The sequence below is a fragment of the Pterocles gutturalis genome, unplaced genomic scaffold (assembly GCF_000699245.1).
Source record: "Pterocles gutturalis isolate BGI_N339 unplaced genomic scaffold, ASM69924v1 Scaffold45454, whole genome shotgun sequence".
Taxonomy (NCBI): Eukaryota; Metazoa; Chordata; class Aves; order Pterocliformes; family Pteroclidae; genus Pterocles; species Pterocles gutturalis.
The window spans coordinates 1-12,261 of record NW_010129758.1 but is presented as its reverse complement, the minus strand read 5'-3'; the positions used below and the strand labels follow the sequence as shown (position 1 = coordinate 12,261).

Sequence of the window (12,261 nt, the reverse complement as noted above, 5' to 3'; positions counted from 1 at the left end):
AAGATGAGTACAGATGGAGCACAAAACCACACAGGCAGATTAAACTCAGCAAAAAGCGAAGCTTTTGGTTTACATTTCTGGTGTCATGTGTATGGCATATACAGTTACCGGAAAGCACTGCGTTCCGTTGCGCTTACATCTTCTGGCTCCTGGCATGCAAATTCCCAGTTGCTCTTTCTTTAGCGAGTGATCTCCTGCTCTGGAGAAGGTCTCATCCCAGCAGTTCTCTGTTAGATTGTTAATGCCGTTCCCCCTGTGATGGGAATCGCCTTGGTTGGTGTTCCTGGTAGCTCAGCATGTCTTTTGTGGTCAAGGTTTTTCTTCAGTGCACAGCCCTCAAGAGTTTTTCAGGCTGGAGAACAAGCCACTGCTTTATGGAGAAAAGTCTGGGATTAATCCTGGTCCCTAAAAAGGTGACCAACCCTGTCTGGCTCTGTGCTGAGGGGCAAACCTGCTGTTTTGTTTGGTCTTTGATGTACTTAAAATCCTCAAAGCTTTTGGGACGGTCAGGCTAAGTCTTTACTTTTTCATTTAAGGGCATTTGTTAGGACATAATTTAAAATCTGCCATCATCAGTTATCTAAGTATCTCTTAAGATTGTGGGCATCATTTTGGTTTGTATGCAAGTTCTGGCATTTTTTTTGTTGTTGGTTTTGGGTTTTTTTAGAGGACGAATTATTTTATGGCTGTATTTGTTAAATGTCAGTGAGGATTCAGACAAGCACAGGGCATCTGATTAAAATTGTATGCTGAAAATGTTACTGTTCTTAGTCATCTACCCTAAAAATCCTGAGCAGCTGTATGACTGAGGCAGCAGTGTCCTGTCTGCATGCAGAGCAACTTGTGAACTGTTAGTTTTCAGCCTAGTGTGCTATGGTAAAGAGTGTATGTTTTGCAGGGGAAAAATGGAAGCAGAGCCATAGGCGATAGATTATTTCCTGGATGTTCATTTCAGCCCCTTCTGCGGGTTTGAAAACGGAGCATGTCATCAAAATGTATTGAAGGAAGACGTGGCTCAGGGATTTCTGAAACTGCTCTAGTCTTTGAATGGTACAGTGGCTTTGCATTTCTCCACATAACTTAATTGTTGAGAGAAAAATGTCTGTACCCTTCCTTCACTTTCCTGTTTCTGAAGCTGATATTACTGGAACAATGTGCTTTCACTTGTTTTGAGTGCATCTTGCACTCAAGAACCACCAGAATATGCACAAAAATTCAGTGTGATGAATCCAAGTGTTCAGACTTATTTGGCTGCCAGCACCAGGACAAAAGGATGCAGAAGTGTAGAATTCCGCTCTTCTGTGCTTGGAGTTTAAGTAGTTCATTATTCTGAAGGTAGCTTACAGTGAGATGAGGTCTACTCACAATAGCAGAAACAAAGTAGGCCTTAAGCTTCTCTCTTCTCTGAGTGGTGCTTTTTGTTATGATGTTTCATGATCTCAAAACTCTAAAAATCCTTTAAAATGGTGTTTGCAAGAGAGCATGAGACAGACTGCTGTTTAAAAATCTATATTCTGCTTATGACAGGTACTCTTCATCTGGCATCTGGAGTGATTGTATTGCTTCAGTACTGTTTCCCAGAAGCTTTTGAGCAGCTTCCTGAGGACTGTGGTCTCTTTGATGGACAAAAACCTACAGTTTTGGAGTCCCGCGATGTTAGTGACCTACCAATGCGGCTGAGGGGCCACAAAAGGCAAACACTGCCTGTTGTATTTGGAGCACCTCAGGTTTGCTTTTCTTAGGTATATGGCTTTTTGCAGATTCTTCCAGATCTATAGCTAACTAATAATTTTGTGTGGACTGCCCACAATTTCTTTTTTTTAAGCGTCTGTATCTCACTGATAAATTATGCTTTTTCAACTCAGAAGCCTTTATTGTATGGGTTTCTCTTTCTTTCTTACTAATGTATGTCTGGGTCTTTCTGCTCTTTGTTGTAGATGTCTCCTGTCCTATTCCCTTTTAATTCCATATGTTCTTACACCGCCCTCTGTGACTGTCTCCTTGTGCCGTGCATTTGACGTCAGTCTCCTGGTGCAGTTTTTGCAACGTTTTTTGCAGAGTGCTGGAATCTCTCTGTTAAATGTTGCCTGGTTTTGTGGAACCTCCTGCATTATCATGACACATTCGTATGCTTGTGTGGCTGCTACCTTTTTTTTTTGCTTCCTAATATGTTGTTTTTATCAATGCGTTTTATGATAGGTGGTGTTAGCAGCAAATGAAATGTCAGAGGAGAAGATAACCGAGGAACTCCGCTTAGTGCTCACACTGACAGTGAGTGAAGCAAAGGGCCTGGAATTTGATGATATCCTCCTCCTTTACCACTTTTTCATAGGCTCATAGGTATTTCTAATTCTTTCATCTTTTCTGCGGGCTTCATGGGGCTCGGCAGGGGGGGGTATTAGTCAGAACGCCCTCCTCGTTAGTATAGTGGTGAGTATCCCCGCCTGTCACGCGGGAGACCGGGGTTCGATTCCCCGACGGGGAGGCAGTGTTACCTTTTACGTCCGCGCAGCGCTCTTTTGTTCCTCCTCCCGCCGGACCCCTGTCCGCAGCATGGCCGCGAGGGGGGGAAGCGATGGGGAACGGCTCCATTTTAGGGATTCCCGTCCCCTCGGTTAATGCCCGCGCTGCTCTGCTGGAGGCCCCCGAAGCCACCCGCCGACGCGCTCTTTAAAAAGAGCGGGCGCGGGAAGGCTGCGGCGGCGGCTGGAGCAGTCCCCCGCAGGGGTTCCACGCGCGGCGTGTTCATGAGAGTGCGTGAGCTGCGTGCGCGCGCAAAAAAATTCTCACATTGGCCGGTTAGCTTAGTTGGTTAGAGCGTGGTGCTAATAACGCCAAGGTCGCGGGTTCGATCCCCGTACGGGCCAAGGAATAATTTTTTTTATTTGAGATGAGGAGATCGTTGTTTTTTATTGAATTTTCCTTTTAAGTGTAACACAGAAATGAATACCGTAGCCCCCAAAGGGAAGCCTGACTTGGGCGATGGGAGGGCAGCAAGTGTGAGCCGGCCGGGCACAGCCCCTCTACCCCCTGCATGGACACCAGGGCAGCCACCACCCACAGGCCAGAAACACAGCAGAGGTGAGGTCGTACCATGTCCTAGTGGGAAGCCGAGCACCGATCACCTTACTTTTTGTTAGAATAGTGGTAAATATTCCCACCTTTCACGCGAGACAGGCGGGTTCGAATCCATGACAGGGAGGAGATGTTGCCTTTTTCTCAGCTTGCTTCCCCCCGAGGTGGATAAGGAGTACCTGACCCCCCGCCTTGCTTTTCCCCATGGGGTTGTTGATGATGGTCATGCCGAGCCCCGGGCTGGGAGTGTGGTGAAGTGGTGTTTGGAGTATGTGAGGGGAACACTCAACAGCCTTCCTGGCAAAGGAGGTAGCCCAAGGCAGGTTGCTGTCCTGTCTTGAGCACAGCTGAGATACACAGTTCTGAAAGATTTTATCCTCAAAATGGACAGCCAGCCTTCCACTCTCATCAGGCAAGAGTGGGACCCCAACCCAGAATGGCCCAGTTACGGATCAGTCAAGTCATGCTACTGCAGCAGATTATGACACACTTTCCCTTTCTCAGGTCAATGTAGATAGCCTCACAATACACATAGTTAAGTACCACCTGAAAGCAGACTTCAAGGTTTAAAATCATATCAAAGATTCCCTTTATTCTTTAAAAAAATATTTTCAAAACACCCCAACGTTTTCTAGGAGCAAACAGGGCTCTTTAGGCACAGGTAATGCTTTCATTTCACTGGAAGGACATTTCACAGTAGTTCATCATTTTGCAGTCAAACTAATTGGTTGAGAAAGTTCTTAAGCATGCACAGTAGTCCTATGAGGGTAGTGCCAGTCCTTCACAAGGCAACAGCAACATGGGGTGATACCAATAGCTGATCAATCTTAAAGAATTAGTTCATATATTTGCAAGTTATAACAAGTCTACAGCATTATTAAGGCATGAGGTAAGAGTATAAATAGCTCTACTAAAATGCCATGCAACAGCAGTTTGAATGAGCTGGTTTGCAGGCATTCTTGTTCTTTCATAATGGCTCAGTGTAAGCAATCCATCTTGTTCACAATCCGTGTCAGTGTACCCAGTCTTTGGGATTGCGCAGAACCTCCAGGATTTCTGCTTCTTTGGAGCTCTCTGGAGGAATGTGCATGTACTCCCACCTGCAGGGAGAGGGGAAACTCACTCAACTGCCCAGCTGGCTGCCACCTCTCCTGCACCAGGCTGTGTTTGGAGTTGAGTTGCCTCTTCTGAGAATGCAAAACGACACACACTGTTGATACTCTCACATCAGGTAGACAGATATGGCTACAAATCATTAAGTTTAGTAAAAATAATAACACTGGGAAGAGACAGGAGAAATGTTAGCTTGATGTTTTTCCCAACTTCTGGAAAGGCTGGAAGAACAAAAAAAAAAAAAAGAGCAATGTCCCCTACCCTATAATCCATGCAGGTTTATTTGCAAAGATCTTTTAGCAGTCTCCTGTGACACGCTGGTGTCATGAGGAAGACAAGCCAAAAAAGAACCCAGACAAAAGAGAGCGAGGACATGAGTCCTAGGGGAAATCACCAGCTTCAAATTTTATGATTTGATCCCGATGCAATATTTTCAGCCACCCAGGGCAAATTTTTCCAGAAGCTGGACTGGAAGCACTACAAGTCCTTGCTGAATCTTGGTTTTAAAAACAAAGTTGATGAGAGACCACTTTTTATTGGAAAGGCAATTAAGAGGCATGACAGAGAAGAAAAGTGTCAGCAATCACAAATGGATGGGTACAACCTTTTTAATTTTTTTTTTCTCCCAGGGAAGGACCAATTCATGCTGTTAAGTGAGCTATTTATATTGATGAAAACAAGCAAAACCAGGTCATCCCAGCAATGAAATCAAAAGGTAGGACCATGACACACCATCTAGTGTTGGCAGTGGGATGAAGCTATATGGGATGACCAGACTGCCTTCACGATTAACGGGTATCAGGCAAAGGCCAGTTATCCTAGTGGAGGGAAGTCACTAATGAAGTCCTATGAAATTCATGATAGGGCCTGTGCTACTCAACATATCTAAAAGGAACTTAAAAAGGGGCATAAACAGTAAATGACAGTTTATTGATATTGCAAGATTAAGCAAGATTGGTTAAAACCTAAAAAGGCATCTGAAAAATGTTGATATCGAACCAAGGAACTGAGCAATAAAATGGGAGGTGAAATTCACTGTTGACTGACCTAAAGTGATGCACCCAGAAAAAAGTTACATACATGTTGAGAGACTGAGTTAAATTTTATTGCCCAGAAAACATCTTAGCATCATAGCAATTCTATGAAAAAGCCAGCTCAATGCTTAGCAGCAGTCAAAACCAGCAAACAGCATATTAAGAATTATGAAAGCAATAATTACCTAAAACATCATTGTGCCACTGTATGAGTCAGCAGCACACCTGCATCTTGGATACATGTACGTAGCTTACGTTGCCTGTTCCTTATCCCCAGTTCAGAAAGGGCATAGAAAACTTAAGCCTAGAGAAAAGTGGCAAATGTAATCAGAGGTATGGATGGAACAGCTACTGTACAAAGACTAAAAAGAGGGGGACTCGTCAGCCTGGAAAACGGACAATGAAAAAAACAGAAGCCTGTAAAATAAGAACTGTTATGGAGAAAATGAACAGGAAGAAAAACTGTTACTCACTGAAAAGTCAAATGAAGTGATCAGGTGCGAGTAGAAAACAAAGAGGTACTTTTTCATACAACACTCAGTTAACTGTGGAACTGCTTACCACAGGCTTGTCAGGACTGCCACAAGCTCACATGGTTTCAAAGAACTACTAAAAAAACCCCACAGAGCAAGCAGGAGAAATCTATCAACAGGTACTAAGAACAAAAAAAACAACTTTATTTTCTTTGGTCAGAAAATATGTAGGCTGTGTTCTAGATATTTTTGTCATTACTGCCAACTGCACAAGTGCAGCAGACCAGAGAAGCATCTGCATATATTTGGTTAGTTCTTGGATCAAGTATGAACTAACCACTGTTAAAGAGACTGGACACCAGGACAGAGCTTTGATTTAATTCTAAAAAGTATTTTAATAAGAACAGTGCCTACCTGCAACTCCACATAGCTATAGCCTTACCTTGCAGTCAGTGGCAGAGACATAAGAATGCTTTCAATTCTTGATCCTGGTGTCAGAAGGCCAAACTTTGTACCCCTGTCATAAACCAAGTTGAACTCCACGTACCTATGGGGAGTGAACAGACACAACAAGAAAAACAAGCTTATTATCAAAGTTACTTGTGCCTTCTTCAACTAGCAGACACCAAACAAAACCAGCATGTCTTTCTGCTGTGTTGGGTGTCAGAATGAACCTTGGCTTGGGGATAACTGTTCTCTAGCAGACTCTGCAGCAGAATGCAAGTGTGACCTTGCAACTCCACAAAGCACAAGAAGTAACAGATGAGAGCAGACCAACTACTCAAGGAGAGCATTCTGCATGGTGCTCTACTAGCTTATTTCTCCCTGGCTTCAACCCTGCTGGAAAGCTTGATGCCAAGTTTAGCTTGGTTATGCTAATACTCCTTTTTGTGTTGGTGTCAGACATAAGAGGAGCCTTAAAGGAACTGGAAGTGACCACGGGAAAAACTCTACTGTGCAGTCCTCCATGCTGAAAGATGCATAAGCAGCAATGTCAGAACAATTTTCTGTTTCTTGGGGTGAGCGGAAAATCAGCAGAAGTCAGACAGCTTCAGAGTGCTGGCTGGGACTTTTAAGTGCCATAATAGACAGTTTTCTGCCCCCGGCATAGGAACAGAGCAGTGACAATTCAGCAGGGGTTATCTTAGTAACTAGTACTGAGGTCTTAGTACTTAACAGAGGCACAGGAAGGGAGAAGCGCTTATCTATTTGCAGCAATAAGAGCTTAGCCTAGCTCAATAACCTACAAACAGAACCAGGGAAATACCCAGACCTCATGAGCTGGTCCTGGCTACAACCTAAAGAACCTTAGCAGGATACTGAAAAGCCAACACTCCCAGAACAGTCCCACCAAATTAAGCATATGTGCTTATTTGAATAATTGCTGCAGGCCAGTGATCTAAACTTGAATCTTATGCCTCCTCTATGCCATTCTCACAGATTTCTCTGCAGAAGAGCCAGAAACTGAAGACTCCCCAGTTCTGCACAAAGCACATGTATTCTCATTTCTCCATATGCTTACATAATCACAGGACACACAGAAAGGAGTGCAACTGTATCTACCAATGTACTTAAGCTTTTGCAGCATTAACAGTTGTTCACGTTAATAAGCATCCTCAAAAGTCTTTAACTTACAGTGACTTTGGACTATGCCAGAAAAACAAAACCCCTGCGTATCTTTATTCCTTTACAGAGGTCACTGTGTCCTCATTTCAATGCTGAGATCAGTTAGAATAAATATATATGTAAGAAGCTGAGAGTACTCTTGGGTACAGTTATTCCATGACTTTCTCGGGTTTAACTTCATTACTGAATAGGAAACAACTCCCTCACCCTTATGCTCCCCATGTCATGGGGCAGTCCTATATCCCACATCACTGGGCTGCGAGAGTGGCGGGTATTCAGGACACAAAGAACACACGCGCTCCTTTGCCTGTTACAAAGCAGCAGCTTCTCTTGGTTTTTGAAGGAGTTGGAGAGAAACTGTGGCATTTTGTATGGGTTGCTTGTGCGGCAACGTGGGAGAGTGGGGGATACAGATGAGGGTGAGCTACTACCTTCTTTGCTCTCTCCCCAGGAATCTGGCATTGGATTTAAAAAATAGTTCTGTGCACAAAAGCGTTGAAATTCTCTGTCAGGCTTTAGAGCGCTTACGCAAACTTAGTGCACACCACATCAGGACATGAACCCTGAAACCATGAAGAACTAGCTCATTTTTTTCTCACCAGCATAATCCACCTCCCATGTATTCTTTTGCTCCTTCAGTACTCACCGTCCTCTCCGAAGCTGCTGCCACAGCTTTTCCTCTGGTGTGAAGGAGTCATGGCAGTGCCTTTTCACAATGGGAATGTAACAAGGCACAACAGCTTTGGCACAACTCTTCACAAACTGGAATACTTCCTCCTTGGAGGGAGAATCCACATCGTCAAAGAATATGCCTCCAATCCCTCTTCGCTCGCCACGGTGCTTGATGTAGAAGTAGTCATCACACCTAGAAGAGGTAACATACAATTATTAATATGATCCACAATGTTCAAATAAATTAAAAGAACTCCAAACAGCTGTGCGGCACAGGATAGCACTAGTGAAATATTGATGAGAAGTCAGTTCCTTGCAGTGCCAGGTGCCACTCTGTTATCACTGACTGCTGAGAGCCAGGATGTTACAGGAGCATCTAGAAAGCACTCCTGTGTTCACTTGTAGTAAGAGCTTTGATTAAACAGTCTCTGCGAAGCTGCACATCACCGCACAGTCACTGAACACCTACCACTCAAAACACCATGGCAGGTGCTTCCATGTAGGGTGATCCAATCCATATCCTCTACCTGTGAGGAGAAGGGACACCTGATCTCAAAACTTTACCCTAAGAGCTCTTTCTAGATTTCACTCATAGAATTATATATAAGCCCAAATTATTTTTACAGCTTTCAGATGAACTCAAAATGATCTTGGAAGATAATTTCTTTATTCTTTTTGCCATTCTTGTGAAATAATTAGTTTTCTGCATCAAAACTAAAAGAATCTAAAAACACAAGACCAGATAGGAACACCAGCGTTGCTTAAGGAAAAAAATCAGAAGTGCGGCAGCCTTCCTTGGAAAAAGGCTTTTTAACAGTTAAACTTGGAAGTCATTCTAGCAGTGGCTTTTCATGGCTCCTGTTCAAGTTTACAAAGGAGTACAGTGCAGCTTATCCTACAACAGAGAGGCAATTAATTTCTTTTGCACTTACTGGGAGTACGTAGGTGTGCAATTACTTTAAATTAGCTGATTCATTGTATCCATGCCCTGCCTTGCTTATAGTTGCTTGCTTGGGCAGCCATGCCTTGCAAGTCTTCACACGGGGGACAAACGGAAGCAGAAGCAGAAACCATCAACAGCAAGGAAAGCCTTCCTTCCTTAAGGACTACTTTTCCATGCATTTATCCACCCACATCTGGTGTTCTCCAGCAATATAAATGGTATGGCCATAGTGGGAGAGATGTGGAGATGTAACAGATAACGTAAGCTATTTTTTTAATTCACTAGGATGATCAGCTTTTTTTTTTTAATAGCAGCAGAAAGAGTTAGGAAAAAAGGCTGAGTGAGGAATGCAAACGAGAACAAGCCTGACAAAAGCTTTAAAGCTAGATCAGGAAGACAGTGTGGTAAACATAACAAGAGCTTTTGACAAAGGTGGGAAAAGGGGCAACACTAATTAGTAAAGCTCAGAGGAGATTCACACTGTTCTGTCAGGGAGAACCACATGCCTCTCTACACAGCTGCTACTTTACAGCAAACACTCCTGCTCAGACTGAGAAAGCTGCCTTTGTCCATGGAACACAACTAGTCCTTCCTGAGCTGCCCTCAGACTAAGAGCAGGCATCCTTCTCTCCAACGCCCTTGCAGCTGGCATTGATAGACTACTTTTGCTGCAACCTGACCATTAAGACAGACACTCTGAACTACCATGCAAAAATTCCTCAGAGAACAAGACTGTAGTCTCAAGGTTGTGTAAGATGTGCATCTCCACTAAGTGGTTCACACTCGCGCTACAACACCCACTTTATCTGCTGTCCTCAGACAAGACCTGGTAGTTTACAAAAGAGTAACCACTCCTTCCTGGATACCACAGCTGGTAGCAGATAGGATTATCGGACACAGAGCAGCAAGCCCCCACTGAACAGTGAAAGATCCCATCACCTGTATCTCTCAGTTCAAGAAGAGCATTCAAAGTTTGCATCTTTAGAGAATATGCTGCTGAACGCTCAGTGAATGTGTCACTGGAAAAAAAGTACAGCTCCATCAAAATTATGAAGCTTCTACATTAAGGACAAGCAAGCTCCTTTACCTACCTAGGGAAAAAAAAAAAAAAAGGTAATAAAGGTTAAACTGAAGACAGAAAAATTCGAGTGGGATTTTCAGAACTGCAGTGCTGGCTCACACTAAAGTCATGCACATTTATCATAACATGTACATTTCACAGTACAGAGAATTAGTGCCAGTCCATGGGGCACAAGTCTTGTCCTAGTGGAGCCTGTTCACCCAAGTGGATCTCTCCCCACTTACCATTTCTTGTACTTGGGATACAGCTTCAGATCGTGCTTGTCACAGGCTTCTTTCAGAGTCTTGTGAAAATGAACAGCGTCCTCTTCATTCAGGTAAGTTGGAGTGAGGTCAGTCCCCCCACCAAACCACCACTGTTTAGTTCCTATAGGAGAGGGGCAAGCAGCAACGTTTTCTTTTTTAAGCTTCCAAACACAAATACTTTGCTAGTGGTTCACCAAGAACTAACAACTACTTTTACAATACAAAACAAAATAATTATTCAGTGGTGTTCCTAAACATCGATCAAGAAAAATTTGAGTTCAAGGTAGTGCAATGACCAGGGACTTCAGGAAAACATGAAACAAATGTCAAAGCAGTGAAAACCATTTGTTCAGTATTTTGGACCGCTGACCCTGACTACAGGATATCGATTTCACAAGACAGGCTAGCAACTCCTATTTAAGAATCCAGAAACATTTTACTGCATGCCAAAAAAGGGAACATCATTATTAAATCTAGGGAAGTAATTGACTAGAAATTATCCATAATGCTCTGGCAAAATAACTGAAAGAAATCTTTGAGCTTCTGACAGTACGCACACTGTCACAAGGTACAGACGGGCTCTCAGCATTAGACCACCTTGCCTAGAGTCCTGCTTCTGACAGCAGCAAGTTGCAGAAACTCAGGGAAAAATGGCATAGTGCACATAGAGAGCGGTGTTTCTGACAGCATGTCCTCCCAGCTTCTGAGACAAAGGTACATCCTGACCAGAATGCTTATCAGTCCTCACAGACCTTTCTTCTACTCAATTCTACACTTGCTTCTTTGAACATGTTTTACACTTGCTTATAACCTTCTACAGTTTAACTTAAGTTTGAAACCTCTGTTGTATGCTGCAAAAAAGTAAACTGCAAGCACCTTTACTGTACCAGATGCATGCATCACACTGATCTTACAAATGGACAAACAAAGGCCCAGAGGTTAAGAGATCCAGCGCTACACAACAGCCTCTTGGCACAGCTGTGAACAAACCTGGGCTGGTTTGTAACGCCTTACCCTAGCCATGCGTTCACGCCTCCATCATACAGAGTCATGCATTTCATACATACTTCACTGGATTATAGTTCTTACCATCTGCTTCCTCAATTTCAAAGTATCTGTAGTTGAAGTGCATGGTTGGAACATGAGGGTTCTTTGGATGGATAACAGAGCTCACACCCATGGCGCAAAAAGGCAGTTTTCCTAGATAAAAAGATTCACAGAAAAAAACTTTAGGTTTTTCAAATAACTTAATTTATAATCATTTAAGGAACATGACTATTTTTTTTTCCTTAAGTTCCACTACAATAAAATTTCTCATGTTGGGTCACCATAACTATTAATCAACGTGCAATTTACTTCTCATCCACGCACTTCCTAACTAAAACATTTTCTTGGTATTTGTCCTAAAATGCAACAATACATTAGAGCACCTGTGACATGAAGATCACTCAAAACATCACTCCCAGTCCTCAGAGTCACCCTTTGCTACACAAGCGTGGGCTGAATCCTCTTTAGCCTTCAGGTCTTTCTGGTTCTCTCCCTCCACTGCTTTAGCAGGTAACTCCTGTGCTGCTTCACCGCTGAGCTATGGCGTCGTTATTGAGAAACAACCTGTGCCTGCAATGCGCTGCTTAAAGCAGCACGACAGGGGAGAAGCACTCTTGATATCTAAGGATACAAAAGTCCACCTGCAAGGCTTACTGGTTAGAAACCACCGTGACACAAATGAGCATGGACCAGCCTAGCCTTCCCCACGACCTACTCAAAGGACAGACTCTGCTTCCAGAGCACCCCCATGGGAACACTCGGTGCAGGCACCCGCTCCCCCACCCACCTCCCCGCCGCACACCTCACCATCTTTGGCCTTCAGAGACTTCCCTCTGCTTCGCATCTGCCGCGCTGCCTCCTCGGACAGATGCCCGAACACGACGGACACGTTCACACCCGCCTTCTCGAACACCTCGCCGTCCTGCAGCACACAGCTGATGCCGCCTCCACC

At 43.8% G+C, this 12,261-nt stretch overlaps 1 protein-coding gene and 2 non-coding genes across 3 annotated transcripts; 2 read left to right on the top strand and 1 right to left on the bottom strand.

Moving 5' to 3' along the window:
• Positions 1–2,413: 2,413 nt before the first annotated feature.
• TRNAD-GUC lies at positions 2,414–2,485 on the top strand. Its single transcript has one exon. It is a non-coding gene; the product is annotated as a tRNA-Asp (tRNA).
• A 308-nt stretch (positions 2,486–2,793) lies between these two features.
• On the top strand, positions 2,794–2,867 carry TRNAI-AAU. Its single transcript has one exon. It is a non-coding gene; the product is annotated as a tRNA-Ile (tRNA).
• A 971-nt stretch (positions 2,868–3,838) lies between these two features.
• CPOX (coproporphyrinogen oxidase) lies at positions 3,839–12,258 on the bottom strand (the record flags this gene model as incomplete). The annotated part of the gene is made up of 6 exons (XM_010079994.1): positions 3,839–4,175; positions 6,138–6,242; positions 7,968–8,186; positions 10,242–10,383; positions 11,352–11,462; positions 12,117–12,258. Coding segments are annotated over 6 exons (807 nt in total), but the record flags the coding sequence as incomplete, so codon positions are not given.
• Positions 12,259–12,261: the final 3 nt, after the last annotated feature.